The sequence below is a fragment of the Lutra lutra genome, chromosome 14, assembly GCF_902655055.1.
Source record: "Lutra lutra chromosome 14, mLutLut1.2, whole genome shotgun sequence".
In the NCBI taxonomy this organism is placed as follows: Eukaryota; Metazoa; Chordata; class Mammalia; order Carnivora; family Mustelidae; genus Lutra; species Lutra lutra.
The window spans coordinates 26,398,522-26,418,956 of NC_062291.1; the positions used below are offsets into that span (position 1 = coordinate 26,398,522).

General features: G+C 39.1%; 2 protein-coding genes across 2 annotated transcripts in view; one reads left to right on the forward strand and one right to left on the reverse strand.

The window, feature by feature from the left end:
- The window catches only part of JMJD1C (jumonji domain containing 1C), a 337,814-nt gene extending 323,149 nt beyond the window's left edge, over positions 1–14,665 (reverse strand). The window contains exon 1 of the mRNA XM_047701577.1: positions 14,546–14,665. The gene's annotated coding sequence lies outside the window, so the exon portion shown is untranslated. The remainder of the gene's footprint in view (positions 1–14,545) is intronic.
- The window catches only part of REEP3 (receptor accessory protein 3), a 99,894-nt gene continuing 93,514 nt past the window's right edge, over positions 14,056–20,435 (forward strand). The window contains 1 exon segment of the mRNA XM_053447791.1: positions 14,056–14,389. Within this exon segment, the coding sequence (XP_053303766.1) occupies positions 14,358–14,389 (32 nt within the window). The 5' untranslated portion in view covers positions 14,056–14,357.

The following is a 20,435-nucleotide window of genomic DNA, read 5'->3' on the forward strand; positions in this document are numbered from 1 at the left end:
TCTGGCATCTTTAAAAAAGTAAAGATGTGTGCAATTTCTCCCTCAAAAATTTCAGCAGAGGGGGCGCCTGGGTGGCTCAGTGGGTTGGAGCCTCTGCCTTCAGCTCAGGTCGTGGTCCTGGGGTCCTGGGATCGAGCCCCGCATTGGGCTCTCTGCTCAGCGGGAGCCTGCTTCCTCCCCTCTCTCTCTGTCTGCCTCTCTGCCTGCTTGTGGTCTCTGTCAAATAAATAAATTTAAAAAAATTAAAAAAAAATTTCAGCAGAGACTTGCAAGTACCATACACCCTCACCAACACTAAGCAATAACACTCTAATACTTGCTAATTTGGCAATAAGAAAGAAAATTTTTATCTGAATTTCCTTAATCAGTGAAACCAAAAATACTTCCTTAGTGTGACACGGAAAAATGTATTAACATGTGAATGCCAGCAGCCCTCCTCCCTCCACTTATTTTGTCCCTTCCTAAAAAGGAATGACTTGCGGATACTAAATTGATCAACATTATTAAGGAAACAAGAAATGTTAGGGGGAAGTGGCCTTGTTACCTGGGATTTGAGAAAAAAGCTTTAGAGCCAGAACTGTGAAAAGCAGATCCAGGGCAGTAAAAGAAATGGGGAGGAGAAAAGATCCTGTAAGAATTATTAATCTGGTTATGAATTAAATTCCCAATAATGTTCTTTGAAAACAAATGGAATTCCTTTTTAATAACTTTTGGTGTTGAACTATGCACCTTGAACAAGACCCAGTCTTGAGTCTTAGACCACGTCTCTCTCTAGATTAATTAGGGTTACAGTATGTCCTGGCCATTTGTACTGCTTTTGTAAACTGCCTATTGATAAACTTTGTACATTTTTTCTACCCAAGATTTATTTTTTCATTAATAAACTTCATTTTTTCAGAGCAGTTTTAGGTTCACATAAAATGAGGGGAAAGGTCAGGGAGTTCCATTATACCTTCTTTCCTCACAAACATCCAACTTTTCCTACATTAACATCCCCCTCCAGAGCGGTATATTTGTTACAACTGATGAATCCTATATTGAAATATCATTATCACCCAAAATCTGGATTACCTACAGGTTTGAATAAATGTTTAATGACATGTTTATACCTGTGTATTAACTTACAGAATAGTTTCACTGTCCTAAAATTCCTCTGTGCTCTACCTAACCATCTCCTCCTTTGCCCCTAGTCCCTGGCAACCATCAGTCTTTCTACTGTCTACATAGTCTTGGCTTTTCCAGGATGTCATGTAGCTGGGACTCCTATAGTATATAGCCTTTGGTTTTTTCCACTTAGTAATATGCATTCAAGTTTCCTCCATGTATTTTCATGGCTTGACGCTCATTTCTTTCTGACCATGAATAATCCATTGTCTGGGTGTACCAAATTTTATTTACCCATTCACCTACTGAAGAACATGTTGGTTGTTTCCAAGTTTATGCAACTACGAATAAAGCTGATCTAAACATCCATGTGCAGGGTTTTGTGTGGATGTAAGTTTTCAACTCCTTTGGGTAAATAACAAGGAGACTGATTGCTGGATCTGCTGGATCGGATGGTAAGAGTATGTTTAGTTTTGTAGGAAACTGCCAAACTTTCTTCCAAAGTGGCTGTACCATTCTGCATTCCCACCAGCATGAATGAAAGCTCCTGTTGTTCCACATCTTTGCCAGAATTTCCTATTAATGTTTTGGATTTTGGCCATTCTAATAAGTGTGTAGTAACATCTTGTTTTAATTTAGAATTCCCTTAATGACTTGACATGTGATGTTGAACATCCTTTCATACACTTACTTGCCATCTGTTTATCTTACTTGGTTCTATGTCTGTTCACTAATCTTGCCCATTTTTCAATCAGGTCTTGTTTTATTTTTGAGTTTTAAGGGTTCTTTGTATATTTTGAAGAACACTCCTTTATCAAATGTGTCTTTTGCAAATATTTTCTCCCAGTCTGTGATGTATCTCCTCATTCCCTTGACAATGTCTTTCACAGAGAAGTTTTATTTTTTATTATTTTAATGAATTCCCACTTATTATTTCTTTCACGGATAACGCCTTTGGTTTTGTATATAAGAAAACCATCGCCATACACAAGGTCACCTAAGTTGTCTCCTATGTTATCTTCTACGAGTTTCTGAGGTTTGCAATTTACAGTTAGGCCTATAATACATTTTTACTTAATTTTTGTAAAGGGCATAAGGTCTATGTCTAGATTCATTTCTTTGCATGTGGATGTCAAGTTGTACCACCACTATTTGTTGACAAGACTATCTGCTTGAATCCACTGTCTTTGCTCATTTGTGTTAAAGATCAGTTGACTATAATTACATGGATCTATATCTGGGCTCTCCCTTCTATTCCACTGATCTACTTATGTATGCTTTTGCCAAAACTACAGTGCGTTGATTTAATGTGCTTTATAGTAAATCCTGAAGTCAAGTAGTGTCAGTTCTCTGAAGGTCCTTCTCCTTTAAAAATTAGTTGCCTATTTGTGGGTCTTTTGACTTGGCATATAAACTTTGGAATCAGTCTGTCAATATCCACAAAATTCCCTGCTGGGATTTTGATTGGGGCTGTATTAAATCTATAGATCAAGCTGAGAAGAACTGACAGCTTGACAATATTGAGTCTTCCTAACCATGAATATCCCTCATTTAATTCTTTGACTTCAGAGTTTAGCTTTCCTCTTACAGATCTCATAAGTAATTTGTTAGATTTATACCTCAGTAGTTCATGGGGGGGAGGGGGCATTAAAGTAAACGGCACTGAGCTTTCAATTTCAAATTCTACTTTTTCACTGATGGTATATATATATAGAGAGAGAGAGAGAGAAAAAGAGAGAGAGAGAGAGCAATGACCTTTTGTATCTTAACTTTGTATCCTACAACCTTACTATAATCATTTCTAATCTAGGAATTTTTTGTCAGTTCGTTCAGATATTCTACATAGATGACCATGTAGAAATAAAACCACTAAAAAAACAGTTTCATTTCCCCCTCCCTTCCTCCCAATCAGTTTCATTTTTTCCCCCTTTGCTTGCCTTAAGTGCATTAGCTTTGACTTCCAATATGAGGTTGAAAAGCAATGGTGGAAGGGACATCCTTGCCTCATTCCTGACCTTACTGAAGAGCTTCTAATTTCTTTCCATTAAGTATAATATTAGCTGTAGGTTTTTTAATAAATGTTCTTTATCAAGTTGAGGAAGTTCCCCCTCCAAACCTACCTTATGGAGTTTTTTTTAATCACAAATGGGTGTTAAATTTTGTTATAATCATCTGATTTCTTTTTCTTTAGCCTGTTGATATAACGGATTATATTAAGTAATTTTCAATTACTGGACCAGCTTTGCATACGTGGCATAAATTCCACTTAGCTGTACATGTATAATTCTTTCCACACATTGTTGGATTCATTTGGCTAATATTTTGAGGGTTGTTTTCACCTATGTTCATGAGATAATTGATCTGTAGTTTTTTTGTAATGTCTTTGGTTTTGGTATTAGGGTAAATGCTGACTTCACAGAATAGAAGTTATCCTCTCTCCTTCCATCTTTTGGGAGAGACTATAAAGATGTGGTATAATCTCCTCCTTAAATGCTTGGTAGAATTCAATAATGAACCCATCTGGGCCTGGTGCTTTGTTTTGAAAGGTTATTAATGGATTCAATTTTTAAAATAGATACAGGGGGGTGCCTGGGTGGCTCAGTGCGTTAAAGCCTCTGCCTTCGGTTCAGGTCATGATCCCCGGGACCTGAGATGGAGCCCCGCATAGGGCTCTCTGCTCAGCAGGGAGCCTGCTCTCTCCCCTTCTCTCTCTGCCTGCCTCTCTGCCTAGTTGTGATCTCTGTCAAATAAATAAATAAAATCTTTAAAAAAAAATAGATACAGAGCTATTCAGATTATCTATTTCTTCTTGTGTGAAATTTGGCAGAGTGTAACTCTCAAGGAATGGATCCACTTCATCTAGGTTATCAAATTTGTGGGCATGAATTTGTCCATAGAATTTCTTGATTATCCTTTTAAAGTCTGTATCCTTTTAAAGGATCTGTAGTGATGTCCTCTCTCTCACAGCTGATCAATAATTTGTATCCTCCTTTTTCATTAAGTTAGCCTGGCTAAAGACTTACTGATTTTATTGATCTTTTCGAAGAACCAGCTTTTGGGTTTATTGATTTTCTCTAATTTCATACTTTCAATTTAACTGATTTCTGCTCTAATTCTTACTGTTTTTTTTCTTCTGCTTACTTCAAATTTAATTTGTCCTTTTCTAGTTCCCCAGATGAAAGCTTAAATGGTAGACTTTAGAACATTCTTCTATTCTAATATATGTATTCAATGCTATAAATTTCCTCCTATGCACTACTTTTGTTGTTCTATTTTCATTCTCATTTAATTCAAAACACTTTTCAGTATCTCCTGAGATTTCTTTCTTGACCCATGTATTTTTTAGACATATGCTCTTTAATCTCCAAATATATGGGAACTTTACAACTCTCTTTATGTTACTAATTTCTAGTCTAAATTCATTCTGGTCTGAGAACCAATACTGTATGATATCTGTTCTTTTAAATTTGTTAAGGTGTGTTTTATGACCCAGAATGATGTTTACTTTGATGGAATGTTCATATGAGCTTGAGAAGAATGTTAAATTGCTGCTGTTGCATAAAGTACTCCATAGATGTCCATTATATTCAGTTGACTGATAGTTTTGTTGGGTTCAACTAGGTCTTTACTGATTTTCTCCCGGCTGGATCTCCCCAATTCTGAGAGAGGAGTGTTAAAGTCTCCAACAGTAGTGGACTTGTCTATTTATACTTGCTCTTCTATCACTTTTTGCCTCACATATTTTGGCACTGTTTTAGGTTAATATACACTAAGGATTATTATGCCTTCCTGGATCACTGACCACTTTATCACATGTAATGCCCCTTTTTATTCCTAATAACTATCTTTGCTCTCAAGTCTCCTCTGTCTGAAATTAATGTATTAATTAATATATTCCCACTTTCTTTTGATTAGTGTTAGCACGGTATATCTTCTTCTATCCCTTTACTTTTAATCTATATGTGGTGTTTTTTTTAAGATTTTTTTTTAAGATTTTATTTATTTTATTTAACAGAAAGAGAGAGACAGCACAAGCAGGGGGAGCAGCAGACAGAGAGAGAGAGAGGGAGAAGACCACTCCCCACTGAGCAGGGAACCTGACATGGAGCTCCATCCCAGGACCCTGGGATCATGACCTGAGCCGAAAGCAGACACTTAATCGACTGAGCACCCAGGTGCCCTCTATGTGTGTTTTTAAAGTGAGTTTCTTGTAGACAATGTATACTGGGGTCTTGTTTTTGATTCACCTTGAAAAATCCAACTTTTGAGTGATGTATTTAGAGGAAATTGCTATAGATGGATTAACTTCTACCATATTTCTGTTTTCTACTTGTTGTCCTTGTTTTTTGTTCCCATTTTTGACTTCACACTTTTTCTGCCTTTTGTGATTTTGAGTATTTTATAGGATTCCATTTTCTCTCTTATCAATTATACTTTTTTTTAATGTTAGTGGTTGTTCTAGAGTTTGCAATACAGGCAAACCCTGTTATACTGTGCTTTGCTTTATTGTGCTTCATAGACACTGCGTTTTCTACAAATTAAAGGTTCACTGCAACCCTGTTGAGCAACTCTACGGGTACCATTTTTCCAACAGTATTTGCTAACTTCATGTCCTATGTCACATTTTGCTAATTCTCCCAACATTTCAAACATTTTCATTGTTATTTTATTTGTAATGGTGATCAGTGATTACAACTCTCTGAGAGCTCAGATGGTAACAGTTTTTAATCAATAAAGTATTTTTTAATTAAGGTATGTACATTTTCTTGGGCATAATGCTATTGTACACTTAACAGACTATAGTATGGTGTAAACACAACTATTATATGCACCAGGAAATGAAAAAATTCATTTGGCTCACTTTATTGTGATACTTGCTTTGTTACAACAGTCTGGAACCAAACCCAAAATATCTCCTGGGTAGGCCCATACATATTTACAAGTAATCCAAATCCAATTCTTCCCTCCCAGTCCTTATACCATTGTTTCATTCATTTCACTTAAACAGAAGCATACATTAAGCATACACACACACAACTGAATATATTGCTGCTATCATGTCTGAACAAACTGAAAGCTATCAGATCAATTAAGCATTTAAAAAAAAAGTTTTAACTTTGTTTTCACTTATGTCTTCTCCAAAGCTCTTCCTTTCTTTATGTAGATCAGTTTCCCATATGCACCATTTTCCTTCTCTCTTAAGTACTTCTTTTAACATTTCATGCAAGGCAGATCTACTAGTAACAGATTCCCTTGATTTCTGTTTGAAAAAGTATTTCTCCTTTGCTTTTGAAGATAATGTCACAAGATACAGAACTCTAGGTAGGTGGGTGGCGGAGGTTGCTCAATACTTCAAAATTTTTTTTAAAGATTTTATTTATTTATTTGACAGAGAGAGACAGTGAGAGAGGGAACACAAGCAGCGGGAGTGGGAGCCGAGCAGGGAACCTAATTTGGGGCTCAAACCCAGGAACCTGGGACCATGACCTGAGCCGAAGGCAGATGCTTAACGATTGAGCCACCTAGGCGCCCCAATACTTCAAATATTTTACTCAACTCTTCTTACTTACGTTGTTTCTGTAAAGTTGAAAAAGTCAAATGAATGTGATCCTCACCCTTGCTCTTCTATAGATAAGGTGTTATTTTTTCCTCTGGCTTCTTTTAAGATTATTCTCTTTACCATTGATTTTCTGAGGTTTAAATATATTATGCCTAGGTGTAGGGTTTGGGGTTTTGTTTTTTGCATTTTCTTTTGACATTTATCCCCCTTGGTATTCTCTATCCAAGCTTCTTCGTTCTGTGATTTAGTGTCTGACATTAATTTGAGGAAATTCTCAGTCGTAACTGCCTCAAATATTGCTTCTCTTTCTTTTTTCTCTACCTAGCATTCACATTACATGTATGCTATACCTTTTGTAGTTGTCCCACAGTTTTTGGATGTTCTGGTATGCTTTTTCCAATTTTTGTTTTCCTCTTTACTCTTCAGATTTTCTATTGACATAGCCTTAAGTTCAGAGATTGTTCCCTCAGCCATGTCCAGTCCAGTAATGGGCCCATCAAGGACATTCTTTGTTTCTGTTAAAATATTTTAAATCTTATATTTCTTTTATTCTTCCTTAGAATTTTCACCTCTTTGCTTACATTATCCATTTATTCTTGCATGTTGTCTACTTTTTCCATTAAAAAAAGTCCTTACCTTATTAGTCATCCTTTAAAAAAAAAAAAATCCTGGTCTGGTAACTCCAACATTCCTTCTATATCTGACTCTAGTTCTAATAATCGCTCAGTCTCTGTATTTTTTGTCTTTGAGTACACCTTGTAATTTTTTGTTGAAAGACATGATACACTAGATTATAGAGCTGTGGTAAATAGGTCTTTAGTAATGTGGTGGTATGGTGGTGTTTGGGGGAAGCATTTTCCAGTCCTATGATCAGGTGTCAGTTTCTCAGTGAGCTGGTACCGCTGGACTGTGAACTTCATCAATGCTTCTCTGTCCCTACCTTTCCGTTCCCCAGAGATGGGAGAGGATAGCTGGAGTTACATATTTCCCTTTCCCTACACGTATGGCTAGATGGGCTCAAATGGGTTTTTCCTTTACCCCAGGTGGGAGACTAGAGCTGGCTGATGTTGGGTATTTGCCTTCCCCTACTTAGGTTAGGCTCTATTAAAATAGTTTCTCCTGAGAGCCTGTCTTGTTAAGAAAAGCAGAATACTCTGGTTTGTTTTGAAATGGTTCCTTTTCCCCTCCTTCCGCTAGAGACACAGGGTATTTTTCTCCAATACTAATTGTGAGGACCTGGTAGAGCTCCTGGAGGTAAAACTCACCAGAGTGTGGGTGTCCCCCCATGACTAGGTTCCCTTACAGTTTCTAACTGTCAGAGTTGTTCACACTAGCATCAGATTCATCATTATAGTTTGGGCTTTCCTACCCTGGCACTGGTTGCTGCAGAGGTTTCTGCTTTAGGAAGCTGTAATTCCCTGTATCTTCCTTTCACTCCAATTTTCAGGGCAGCAGTTTACCCTATGACTTCAATTCCCTGAAGAATCTAAAGAGTTGATTTTTTTAGTTCAGCTTTTTACTTGTTGTTAGGATAGAGTGGCAACTCCTAAGCTCCTTCTTTACATACTAGAATGGAAACCAGAGATTCCAAGTTTTGAGATTATATTTTCAATTAATGTTTTTTTATTTGCTGTGTTGTACTATATAGTAAGATTACTAACCCTTTGTCTCATTTTACAAATATTTTTCTCCAGTTTATAATTTATCTTGAAATCCCATTTTTATCATCTTTGGAAGCACAAAAGTTTTAAATTGTGATGTTATTAAGTCTATGAAACTTGCCTTTTTGGTTTCCGATTTTATGACATGCTTTGAGAGTCCTTTCCACTATCAAGATCATATTACCTTCACATATATATTCTTTTTGCATTTTTATGGAACTTTCAGTTTTTACGTTTACATTTCTTATCCATCAGGAATTATTTTCTCTTCAGGTTTTATTAAATGACTGGTTGTCACAAAATCACTAAATCCATCATGTTTCAATTGATGTAAAATTCCACCTTTATCTTAGACTAAATGCCTACATATAATAACTGTGTGTTTCTAGACTTTGCTCTGGCAGAAAACAAAAACAAAAACAAAACACTGGCAATACAGACAGCCTGTAAAGGGAACTGGATAGCTGGAGACGGACTGTAAAAGACTAACTTCATTGTTTACCCTTGTGAATTTTATTCCATGTGCTTTGAATTACCACTCAAAAACATCAATTAAAAAAAATTTTAAGGTCTGGTTAATATACATGGTGGAATTATCAAATATTTCAGCTTTCTGCAAATTATACCACAACCCCTATATGCACCTGAACAATACTTGAAATCATGGATCTACCCTAATTTTAAAATTGGGAACTATGAGGGATGCCTGGGTGGCTCAAGTCATTATCAGGTCATGATCCCGGGGTCCTGGGATAGAGCCCCGCCTTGGGCTCCCTGCTTGGAGGGAAGCCTGCTTCTCCCTCTCCCACTCCCCCTGCTTGTGTTCCCTGTCTCACTGTATCTCTGTCAAATAAATAAATAAATGAAAACTTAAAAAAAAAAAAAACTAGGAACTATGATTTAATCTATTCTATTTTAAATGAATAGTGAAAGTGCCACAAATACGGCTTGTGCTACGTGTTTTTCTGCCATTTAACAGAATCAAACACACGACTTGAAGGGGGAAAAAAGTTCTGTTTAAATCCTTAATGATGGTAAGTAAAGCTACTACTTCAAATGCATAAGACCTTCAGATACTGTCAATTCCTTACAATGTGTGTTCCCTAGATCCAGCCATCACAGACATATTTTGCTATCATCTTCTTCAGAATCTAATCTTTCCATTCTCCTGCAATGTGATTATTGTATTTTGAATATTACTTTTCCTCATAATTTTATTTCAATGTCGGATGGCAAATTTGACCTCTGTTGTCACCATAATACTGTAAAGCAAACTGGCTAAAATAAAAGAAATACTCATCTAACAGGAGATGTAAAAAGAACAGGTTCACCTTTTAAGTCATTCTCTTTAGGATCCTCTCCCTCAAACTATTTTCTAAGCAACTGTTAAGGCAGACCCATTTAGTAATTTTAGTCTTCCTCCAAATAAAAAATATTTTCAAGCACTTGAAAATATTCCTCCAAAAAAAAAAAAAAGAAAGAAAATATTCCTCCAGTAGGAAGGGGAAGATGACCTAGTATTTAGTACCATTGGCATACTCATTAATAATTACACAAATTAGATACTATCGCTGCACCATGTAATTCTGCTCTCACTACCAGTCTCCTAGGTACTTTCCTACTCTTTTTTTTTGTTCCTAATAAATGAACTCCTTTAACACGTAGAAGATGCACATTCTACATATCTCCTAGGAACACTAAGAGAAGATATAGGAGAAAAAGCAATTCTTCTAACAGAGTCTAATTAATTAGCCTTAAGTTTTAAAACCCATTGCATTTGATAACATTATCAACCTCATTTAAAAGGACTTGCCAAACATCACATTATTGAGGGCAGAAATAGGTCTCCAGATAGAAGGTCCTCTGCCCTAAATATGCTACTTCCCTCCATGTTAAATTCAATACCCACAGAAAAGTATCTTTGCATAATACAGTGAAGGAAGCACTCCACAGCACAACAAATGAATACTAGTAATATATGTTAAAAAGAAAAAAAAAACATTTAGTATTTATTTATTTATTTATTTGACAGAGAGAGAGAGAGAGAGAGAGACACCACAAGTAGGCAGAGAGGCAGGCAAAGAGAGAAGAGGGAGGGAAGCAGGCTCCCTGCTGAGCAGAGAGCCTGATGCAGAACTCGATCCCAGGACCCTGAGATCATGACCTGAGCTGAAGGCAGTGGCTTAACCCACTGAGCCACCCAGGCACCCCATTTAGTATTTAAAGAAATAATTTTCTATTTTCTATACAAGAAATGATCTCAAATATGTCAAATGAGACAAAACTTTAAAAGCTTCTATGGGGGTGCCTGGGTGGCTCAGTCGTTAAGCATCTGTCTTTGACTCAGGTCATGATCCCAGGATCCTGGGATTGAGCCCCGCATCAGGCTCTCTACTCAACGGGGAGCCTCCTTCGTCCTCTCCCACTCCCCCTGCTTGTGTGCCCTCTCTTGCTCTGTCTCTCTCTATCAAATATATAAAACCCTCAAAAAAAAAAAAAAAAGCTTCTAGGCCACAGGTAATATATTTCTTTTTCTTCCAAGTCTCTAGAGCCTTGCCTCACATCACAAAACACTTTTTGATGGCCACCTACTAGAGGATCTCTAGAGGATCTCTACCATCCAAGATTCAGCAAAGTACATAGAGATTAGAAACACCTACTACTAAAATCTGGGCACTTTCCATAAGAGACCCCTTACCAGATGAATTTACTCTTATTAGCCCAAGAATTCTGAACCTTATCAGACTCAGTGTTTCCCCTCCATAAAATATTTTCCAACTTCTGCATTATCACCCTGAAATGAAATTAATAAGAATCTTCCTTACAAACAATTTCAAACTAAACCATATACCCTAAATATAAATGTAAAAGGAAAATGAAAAGAAAATAACTTATAAGATAATAAGTATTTCAACGTTAATCCTGAAACAAAACTGAACTAGAAGACATATAAAAGTAATTAGTACATGAAAATGACAGCAAAGTGGTTTGTGATGCAATTTTCCAAAACCGTAAATAACTCTTGTTCAAGTTGTGAACAAAACAAATCTTCCTTTCACACAACATTTGCATGTGGAAATAGAGACTGGAAAGTTCAGTCTCAGTTAAAACCATTAGTTTATATGTAAAATGGAGTTTCTAGATTCCAATAATTATGAATACACAAATGTCAGGCAGGATATTCCTAATCATATATGACCTGGGAACATTTGCTCACAGTAGCCCACGCACTGCAAAAAGTATAACATCTCTAGTCCCCACCCATTAAATGCTAGTGGTTAGCCCCAACCACCAAACAAAAAACTTGCCTCCCAACTTCCTCCAAGAGGGCACTCCCCATCTGGACCTACTTCCTTAGTCACAATTTGACTATCACAGTATAATGTCAAGAAAACGCAGGAAGCATGGACTAGTTTTGGTTGTTTCACCTATGAACTATATGGTCATTGGCAGTGAGCTCCCTAAACCTCAGTTTCTAGTATATCAAATGGGGATAAACACTACCTACACCTTTTGGGTTGTAAAGGTTGATTCCACAACATGTGCTTAGCACAGGGCAGGTGGTTTCCAGCACATGGCATATTGAGATGTATAAAGAAGGAGGCTGTTCCAGATTAAGAACAGCAAAAAGTGATATGAATATGGAAGAGTCTAAAGATAAAATAAGTGTACAAAATGAAATTTAACACACAGCAGCCTAGGGACATTTGAGAGCAGCCAACAGTCCTACATATCTCAGCAACCCCTGAAGGCATATATTACAGTGAAGGCAGTGAAATAATATTCAGAATGAATGACCCCCAAATTAAGAACACAAGAAAGACATCTTTAAGATCTTCCACAGTACATGGCTGCAATTCCATAAAGCTCCAATACAAACAAACTTAACAAACAAAGCTCCAATACTAACAAACTTTTCAAACTTATTCAAACTTCCCTTGGGCAATTATCCTATTCTACATCCTTGGAAAACACAAAAGATATCGAACATACCATGTCTGTCCTCAAACATTTTACCATCCAGTAGATCAGACACCAGGAAAACATAGCCATAATATAAAGCGGAATGAAATTGGCATTAAATAGAAATTCAACTAATAAATTATGGGGGCCAAGGAAAAATTATGAATAATTTTCACTGGGGAAAATCAAGGACATCCCATGGCATAGCACTCTGAAAAACAAAGATTGTGATAGGTAGAGAAGGGAGAGTAAATCATTAAAGAAAAAAATAAAGTCTGGGGAAAAGTGCTGGGCATATAAATACAACTTGGTTCAGAGAAGAAAGCTAGGGAAAAAGCAGGGGTCCAAAAGCGTTGGGAAAGCAGTAAAAACTCGGGTTGTAAAAACATTTCAGGACCTGTTCATGGATGGATTTAAGTGCTATTCAGACGAGTCTTAGTTTTATTGGGCAAGAGTTTTACAGAAAACTGGTACTAATGTGACACACCTGATCCCCAAAGAATGCTGAATAATAGCCAAAAATAAGATTCCAAATACAAATATTCATTAACAAGATTCCTGAAACTAAAATACATATTCTTAACATGAGTAAATAACAAAAAGAACCCAACCCTAAAGTAGAAACCAACTTCTGGGCTCAATCCTTAAGTAAAAGTAGTATTACTAAATTTATTGAACCTGGGAACGTAAAAGAACTCAGAATAATCTTATACATGCCATCCATCTTCTTCCAAGCAAGTTGGAGAACTTCCTAAACATGTTATTAGCAGTGCCTCATGTCACTCTGGAAGGCAAGAGGTAAGCTACAGTATCATTAGTCTCTTTTTACTATGAAGAAACTGAGGAACAAAAAGAATAAATTACATGGTCACAAAATAAGCTGATTTCTAGGACTTTAATTAAAGGCTTGAAGCCGACATTTCATCCTCTATTCTTTGTACCACCTGAGTATTAGAATTACCTTTTACTCTCCTGTGAACTGGGAAGAAGGAAAAAAAAAAAAAAAAAAGACAAGACTAAACTTGAAGATCAGTTTCTCAATTTGGTACTGCCACCAAAAAACTGTTTTTAAACCCTATCTCCTGAAATCATGCTATCAGCAAGAACTGCAAGGAGCAGGCAGTAACCCAACCTCCCCGCATAAAGACAAATGTATAGCAGAGCAGGTGAGGAATTCTAGGCCCAGTTTTGACTTTGAATATCTGGCAGTCTCAGATGTGTGTCTGTAAAACAGGCTTTGCAGATGTTGCGACTGGAAAGATGCTCTGAGAGGCCCAAAGCAGTGATAGCGATACACCCACTGCTGCAAACATGAAATCCAATGCCATCCTGCTCTGCCCCTCCCTGCACTGCATCACGCACCACGAGACTCCTGGTATACACCGAGGCCTGTGCAAGGATCCTCCCGACGTTTCCCTTAAAATGCCCTACTTTGATGATGCCCAGGACGCTGGGCCTCAGTGAACGGAGGCGACACGGGATATGGCTACACACATCTCAAAATCTAGCCTCCCCAGATTCTAGGGCCTGATTCAGGAGTTTATCGGACATAGAGTTCCTGCTATTTTTTCACACACCTCATCACAATCCCTACCCGCAAGTTCCCTGTCTCAGCCTCCCGCCACCCTCTCTTCCCCTCCACGCCAGCTGGGTGTCCCAGAGATGTAAAGAGAAGAAAGGTGGAGGTTCGAACGCAGAGGCCCGGGCCGCGAGACTTTCCGGCGTCGGCCGGGGTCCCGCCCGCCCAGCCCCCGGAGCACGGCCGCCCAGACCCGGCCTCGGCCGACGCGCCGCAGCGGCCGCCGCCGCCTATCAGCGGAGTGCAGGGGCGGGGCCGGCTGGGTTCGGCGGCGGCTCGGCCGCGGGCGGGGACGGGCGGGGACGGGCGGGGGACCGACCGCCGAGCAGCTCCAGCCGCTGCGCGCATACACCCGGCCCGGCTCCCGAGGGCGCCAGCGCGGCCCCGGGGAGCGCGAGGAGCCGGCGAGCGCGCGGCCTGCCGTTGGCGGCCTGGTCCGCCACGCTCGGCGCCCACCCGTCCCCGAGCTGCTGTCCAAGCCCCCGGGAAGATGGTGTCCTGGATGATCTCCAGAGCCGTGGTGTAAGTGCAGCTCACGGCGCCCCGCCGCCCGCACCAGTCCCGGGGAAGGCGTAGGGAGGGGCAGGGGCTAGCAGAGGGGAAGGCCCAGGCCGGGGGAGGGGTGGGTTGGCTCGGCCTCGGGCCTGCCCGGGGGCTGGGGGCCCTCGGCCTCCTCACCCTGGTCCACGTCGGTGCGGGGCTCCCTGCGGCGGACGAAGGCCCGGTGGCGGCGGCTGCGGCAGCGGCTGCGGCGCGGCCGGGCTGCGTGCGGCGCGGCGGCCCTGCTCCCGAGGTGCTGGGCGGGCGGGCGCGCTAGGCAGAAGGCGCGCGCTCCCCGCGCTGCGCGGCACCGCCCTGTGGGTCTGGGAGCGGCGCGCCTCGCGGCGGCGCCCTGCGCAGGCTCCGCAGACGCTGAGCGCGGGAGGCCCGGCGATCCTCCCAAGGATGCGGCGGCGGCTGCGGCGTCGAGCCTTTGTATCCCGCGGTTGGTGTGGTGCGGTGTCTCTCTAGGCGGCAGAATGCCATTCGGTCACGTGTGGTAGGAGGAGAGATTTGTCTAAAAACCTGAGACCGCTCCTAGCTCAGATCCCTGGGAGAGAGCCCAGTTGCCCCAAGATCTACAGCTTACCTAGAAAGACGCTCCTCTGGAATGGTGACGCCCGTTTGTTCGCCCAGATCGCAGAATTTGGCCCTATCTTGTCGGATATGTTTGCTTAAGTGATTGAGAGGCTGCAGGTGCCTGTTGCCTTTATTCAAATTATCGGTTAATTTCACTGTGCTCTTATCAACAAGTGCTACAGGTACATTAAAAAAAAAAAACCGCAACTCCACTAAAAGTATTTGTTTCACTACAATTTGAACTGATTTTCTCCCTTCCTCCTCACCTCACCACCCTCCCTTTCAAAAAAAAAAAATCACAAAGTAAACAATGACGTAGGTACAGCCAGGATCCCGTGGATTCATTATTCATGATCTCTGTAGGAGTAATATTACCTCAGTACCTTTATGAAATGTTTTTATGAGGCAGCAGGCTTCTCCGATTAGCTTTAGAATGTGGAAAAAACAACATTACCAGATTTTCATATTTTGTTTTTCACTCGGAAAAGGGAGCTAAATTTTCTACGAGTTTTGGTTTTTGGGGAGTGAATCAGTCACATAGTAGCTCTATTAAACCTGATTTTCAATAGCCCTCTAAATTTATATTTGATTGCCTTAATGAAGTTTGTCCTATCTCCCTACAGTTTCTAGATTTAAAGCTTCAGAGCTTCCTGAGTTCATGTGTACAGAACTAAAAATCGGGAAATAAAAACATACTACATATGTCTTCAGATCTTTTTTTTAGCCTTTTTAAGCCTTTGAGTGTCATTTACATAATACAGGTATACCTTCCTTGACCTAGCAGGTGTATAATAGGTGTGTGTCTCACCTAGATATTGTATATCAAGTGTGTGTCTGCACCTAGTAATTGAAGTAGCTGTACTGTTTTTTTTTTTTTCTTAACTCTGGTTTCCTTTGACCAGTTTTCTTTTTTTAACAGAAAATCATGAAGTACTTTGATGCAGTTTGCCTTACTCAACTCAAATTTTTGTTTTTGATCATTGACTATGAATATGAAAGTCTTTTCTAGGTGCTACCTATAACACAAAAGTTAGTAACAGTTGATGTTAATGAAACTGACAGTTCAGATACACTCATACCAATAGTACAGATGACAATGTCAAGTCCTGTAAGAGTTACACCCACTGCTATAGGGGTTAGATAAGGAGGGAATTAAATCTGGTTGGAGAATCAAAAAAAAAAAGGGGGGGGGGATTATATTTGAGATGGTCCTTAGAGGACCATCTGAATTTAGACAGCCAAAGATGAAAGAGTAAAGGATTCCAGATAAAGAGATCATTGTGAGCCAAAACACAGAGGAGGGTAAGCCCAGATAAGTTACAGGGAACTTGAGGGACTGGGGAGAGAGAGCAAGCTGGAAAGGTAGAATAGGGCCTGTTTTCAAGGAATTTAAGGAAAAAGTGATAGATTTTGTTAGGCAGTGGTGGCTTTGCGTTGGAAGATTGTCTCCCTTGCTGAGTGAGATGGTTGTAAACGAGAAAACACAGAAGACAACTGGAGAGAGGAGATTAAAGCCTACAGTGCTAGAATCTATGGAATTTGAAGTGTGAGGCAAAAGAAAAGAAACCAAAGTGTAAGGGAGAAAAATTATAGAATTGTATTTCATGAGCCATTGAACCATTAGCAGACTAGAAAGCACAACTGTAAAGAATAATAAGCATCATTATCTTTTGCCCCTGTGCTCCTCAATTTTTCAGTCTCTAAGCACTAAATGTTTTCTACTCCCTTGATTGTACCAAAGGGACACACACTTGGAAACTTTTTTTCATGCCAGGAGATAGAATTTATTTACATTCTTTTTAACCCACTGGTACAGCCAGCTGAGTAGAGTCCTAAGCCCGAAGAAAGATCAGACAGTTCTCTCAAAGTAAACCTTTGGTGGCATGCGCAGGGAACACAAGGAACTTCCATAACCAGAGCTCCCTGTGTGCATGAGCACTTTCTCCCCAGACCTTGTAGTAGATATCGGAGGAAGAACACTGGCTTTGGAATCAGATCTGGATGCCACTTAATAGCTGCGTGCTGCTGGGAGATGTGCTAAACTCATCCGCACTTCACTGCCTTCTTCTTAAAGAGGTTATAATATTAAACTACTATTAAAACTGCTGTATTAAAACTATTGTAAGGTGATGTAAACACCAGATGTGTTGCCTGACATTTATTCTGCACTTAAAAAATATAATACAGAGGGGCGCCTGGGTGGCTCAGTGGTTAAGCCGCTGCCTTCGGCTCAGGTCATGATCTCAGGGTCCTGGGATCGAGCCCCGCATCGGGCTCTCTGCTCTGCGGGGAGCCTGCTTCCTCCCCTCTCTCTGCCTGCCTCTCTGCCTGCTTGTGATCTCTCTCTCTGTCAAATAAATAAATAAAATCTTTAAAATATATATATATAATACAGATATTTCTTATGGGGGAGGGGAATAAGATAGTATAGGAAGAAATATTATTGGATTGTCTTCAGGAAACCTGGAATTTAGAACTAGCTTTAGTTATAGTAACCACCTGAATAACCTTGAGTCAGCCCCTCACTGATTAGGGTCCTCAGTTTCTTTCTCTGTAGAGGTAAAGGGATCTAGTAATCTGAACTCTCTTGTACAGGTCTAGCATTCTGTATTGGTATGAAATAGTTTTATTTTGTTTTGTTTTTCCATTCTGTTTAAAGTCATTTTTAAATTTGCAGGCAAGATTGAAAAGTTAGCAATCATTAAGGGACAGTAGTCTGAGATTACCAAGTGATATTTTGTTCATTTGTGATTACCTATACCTTACCTTTTGAAACATGACTCTTACAGGATGAGAGAAATCCCACTTTTAGAACTTTCCTTACTTGGGTATATATCATATGGTTAAGATCAGGATGAAAGACTGCCTGAATTCAGATATCAGCTATGCCATTTACTGGCTACAACCTACCCCATAGGATTAAATGTGTCCATATACATAATGTTTATAGTCCAGCATTGGACACATGGTAAATATTCAGTGTCAGTAGTTGTTATCAGAACAAGGGAGAACATATTCCCCTATAGCCCCGACATACTGAATGTTTAACTGTTTTCAATTTACATTTTTCTTTTTCTCATTGTAGGTGACATAGTTGTAATTAGAGTATAGTTAAAAAAAAAAGTTTTATATTATTCTTACTATATTGTAAGCATCTTCTGTGTTCTCTGAAATCATATTTTATCTCTTGTGTAATCAGGCCAAAATTCATGATTTTCATAACCATTCATTTTTTAAACTTTCCTTTTAGATCATATTTAATATTTCATTATCATAACTAAAGTTAATTATAATGTACAGTGAACATCATTTACATATACTTTTTTCTTTAAGTATTTTCTTAGGCTGAATATCCAAGAGAAGTATTTGAGTCAAAGGCTATGAATATTTTTATGACTATTGATATGAATTACCAAATTGCTGTCCAAAAGGATGTTAATATTTTACATTGCCACCAACAATGTCTGATTACTGTCTTTCTCACAGTGTAGCCAGATTTGGGTGTTTCACTTTTTTCATATTTTCTTAGTAAATATGACAGATCTAATTGTTTTCTTTTGAAAACAATTTCTTTTACTGTTAGCAAGCTTTAATATTTGTCCTGATATTTCTTTTTTTCTTTTTTTTTTTTTTTAGAGATTTTATTTATTTATTTGACAGACAGAGATCACAAGTAGGCAGAGAGGCAGGCAGAGAGAGAGGAAGGGAAGCAGGCTCCCTGCTGAGCAGAGAGCCCGATGCGGGACTCGATCCCAGGACCCTGAGATCATGACCTGAGCCGAAGGCAGCGGCTTAACCCACTGAGCCACCCAGGTGCCCCTGTCCTGATATTTCTTGTATCTCCTGTTGTACAAATATTCTGTATGTACTTTACCCTTTTATTTCTTGGTTACTTGATAATTACTTGTTTGCCTGAGCTCCTTATTTAATTAACCTTAAATCATATTTGATTTAAATTTTCTCAATCTACACTTTTCTTTAGATATTTTATTTTTTAGTTGTAAAGAGGATTTATAGTCTTAACACAGTTCAGCTTCTTCATTTTTTACATTGTGATTTCTTTTTCTTCTAAATATAGAATACTAATTACTCTAGACATTTGATAAGTACTACTTTCTCATATAGAATTAGATTAATTTGGACACCTTTTTAATTCCAGATGTCTGTATTTCCCTTTTTACATTAATAACACTTTTATTTGGTTTTGGCATAATTTTATTATCTGGCAGAAGTAAGTTGATCCTCTTCGATTATATTTAATATGGGTATCTTTAAAGTCTAAATACCTTAAAAACCATACTCCGGCAGTTTTCTCCCTTCTTTCCAGCATGTTTTCTCACTCTCCTGGATCTTTTGTCAGCAAACATGCTATCATTTCTCCCATTTAACAAAAAATTCTTTCAGCTGACTTTTCATCTTACTATCCCATTTCTCTCTCCCATGCCTTTTAAAGCAAAAACTCCTCAAAAGAACAATCAATATACACTTTCTCCACTTCCTCTCCTTTGAGTCACTCTCGAACCCACATCATGTAGGCTTTACCACCAACCACTCCACTGAATTGCCATTCTCTAGGTCAAGAGGTGACCTCCATATGACCAAGTTGTTGGGTTTTTCTAACTTATCAGGAGCTTTTGGTACAGTTGCTCCCTGTGTCCTTGAAGTGCTTTCTTTACTTATTTCCAAGAAACCTTGTTTTCGTACTCTTCCTAACTCACTGGCCCACCCTACTCTGTCTCCCTTGCCACATTCCTCCACATGCCCTAACTTTTTAAAGTTGGCAGGCGCAGGAGTTCAGTTCCTAGATTTTTTTTCTCTTCCCTATGAGCACTCTCATAATTCACATCTCCAACCCAGACCTCTGTGCTCAACTCATGATCATACGTATTTTCAGGTGCCTACTTCAGTTGGAAACATCTGAAAGTCATCTCAAACTTAAGATACCCAAAACTGAGCTTCTGCATTTCCTTCCCAGTCTGGCTCCCCTGGCAGCCTGCACCAGTTTAGTGAATGACAGCTTAGTCCTTCCAGTAGGTCAGGCCAAAAACCTTGGGATTATCCTTGATACTGGTTTTTCTCTCATTGCCTGCATTGAATCCTACAGCAAATCTTGTTGGCTCTACCTTCAAAATATACACAGGATCCCCCCAGTTTTCATCACCTTTACTTATGTTACTCTAGTCCAAGCCAGCATCATCTCTTAAAAGTATTATTGTAATAGCATCCTGCTTCTCCCCTTTGTGTGTTGAGATCATGTAGGTTTAATAGAAAACATCTTGAGTAATTTTTAAATCCTTGTGGAAGTGTGAGGACAGTCACAATTTATAAGTGATATTTTTCTCCCTTGATATGAGCTTTACATACTTTTAAGTGGTTGTAAAATCTCAGTGATGGCTAAATTTATCATCTTTTAATTAGGTTAAAGTAGATTTTATTCTCCAGTTTTGGT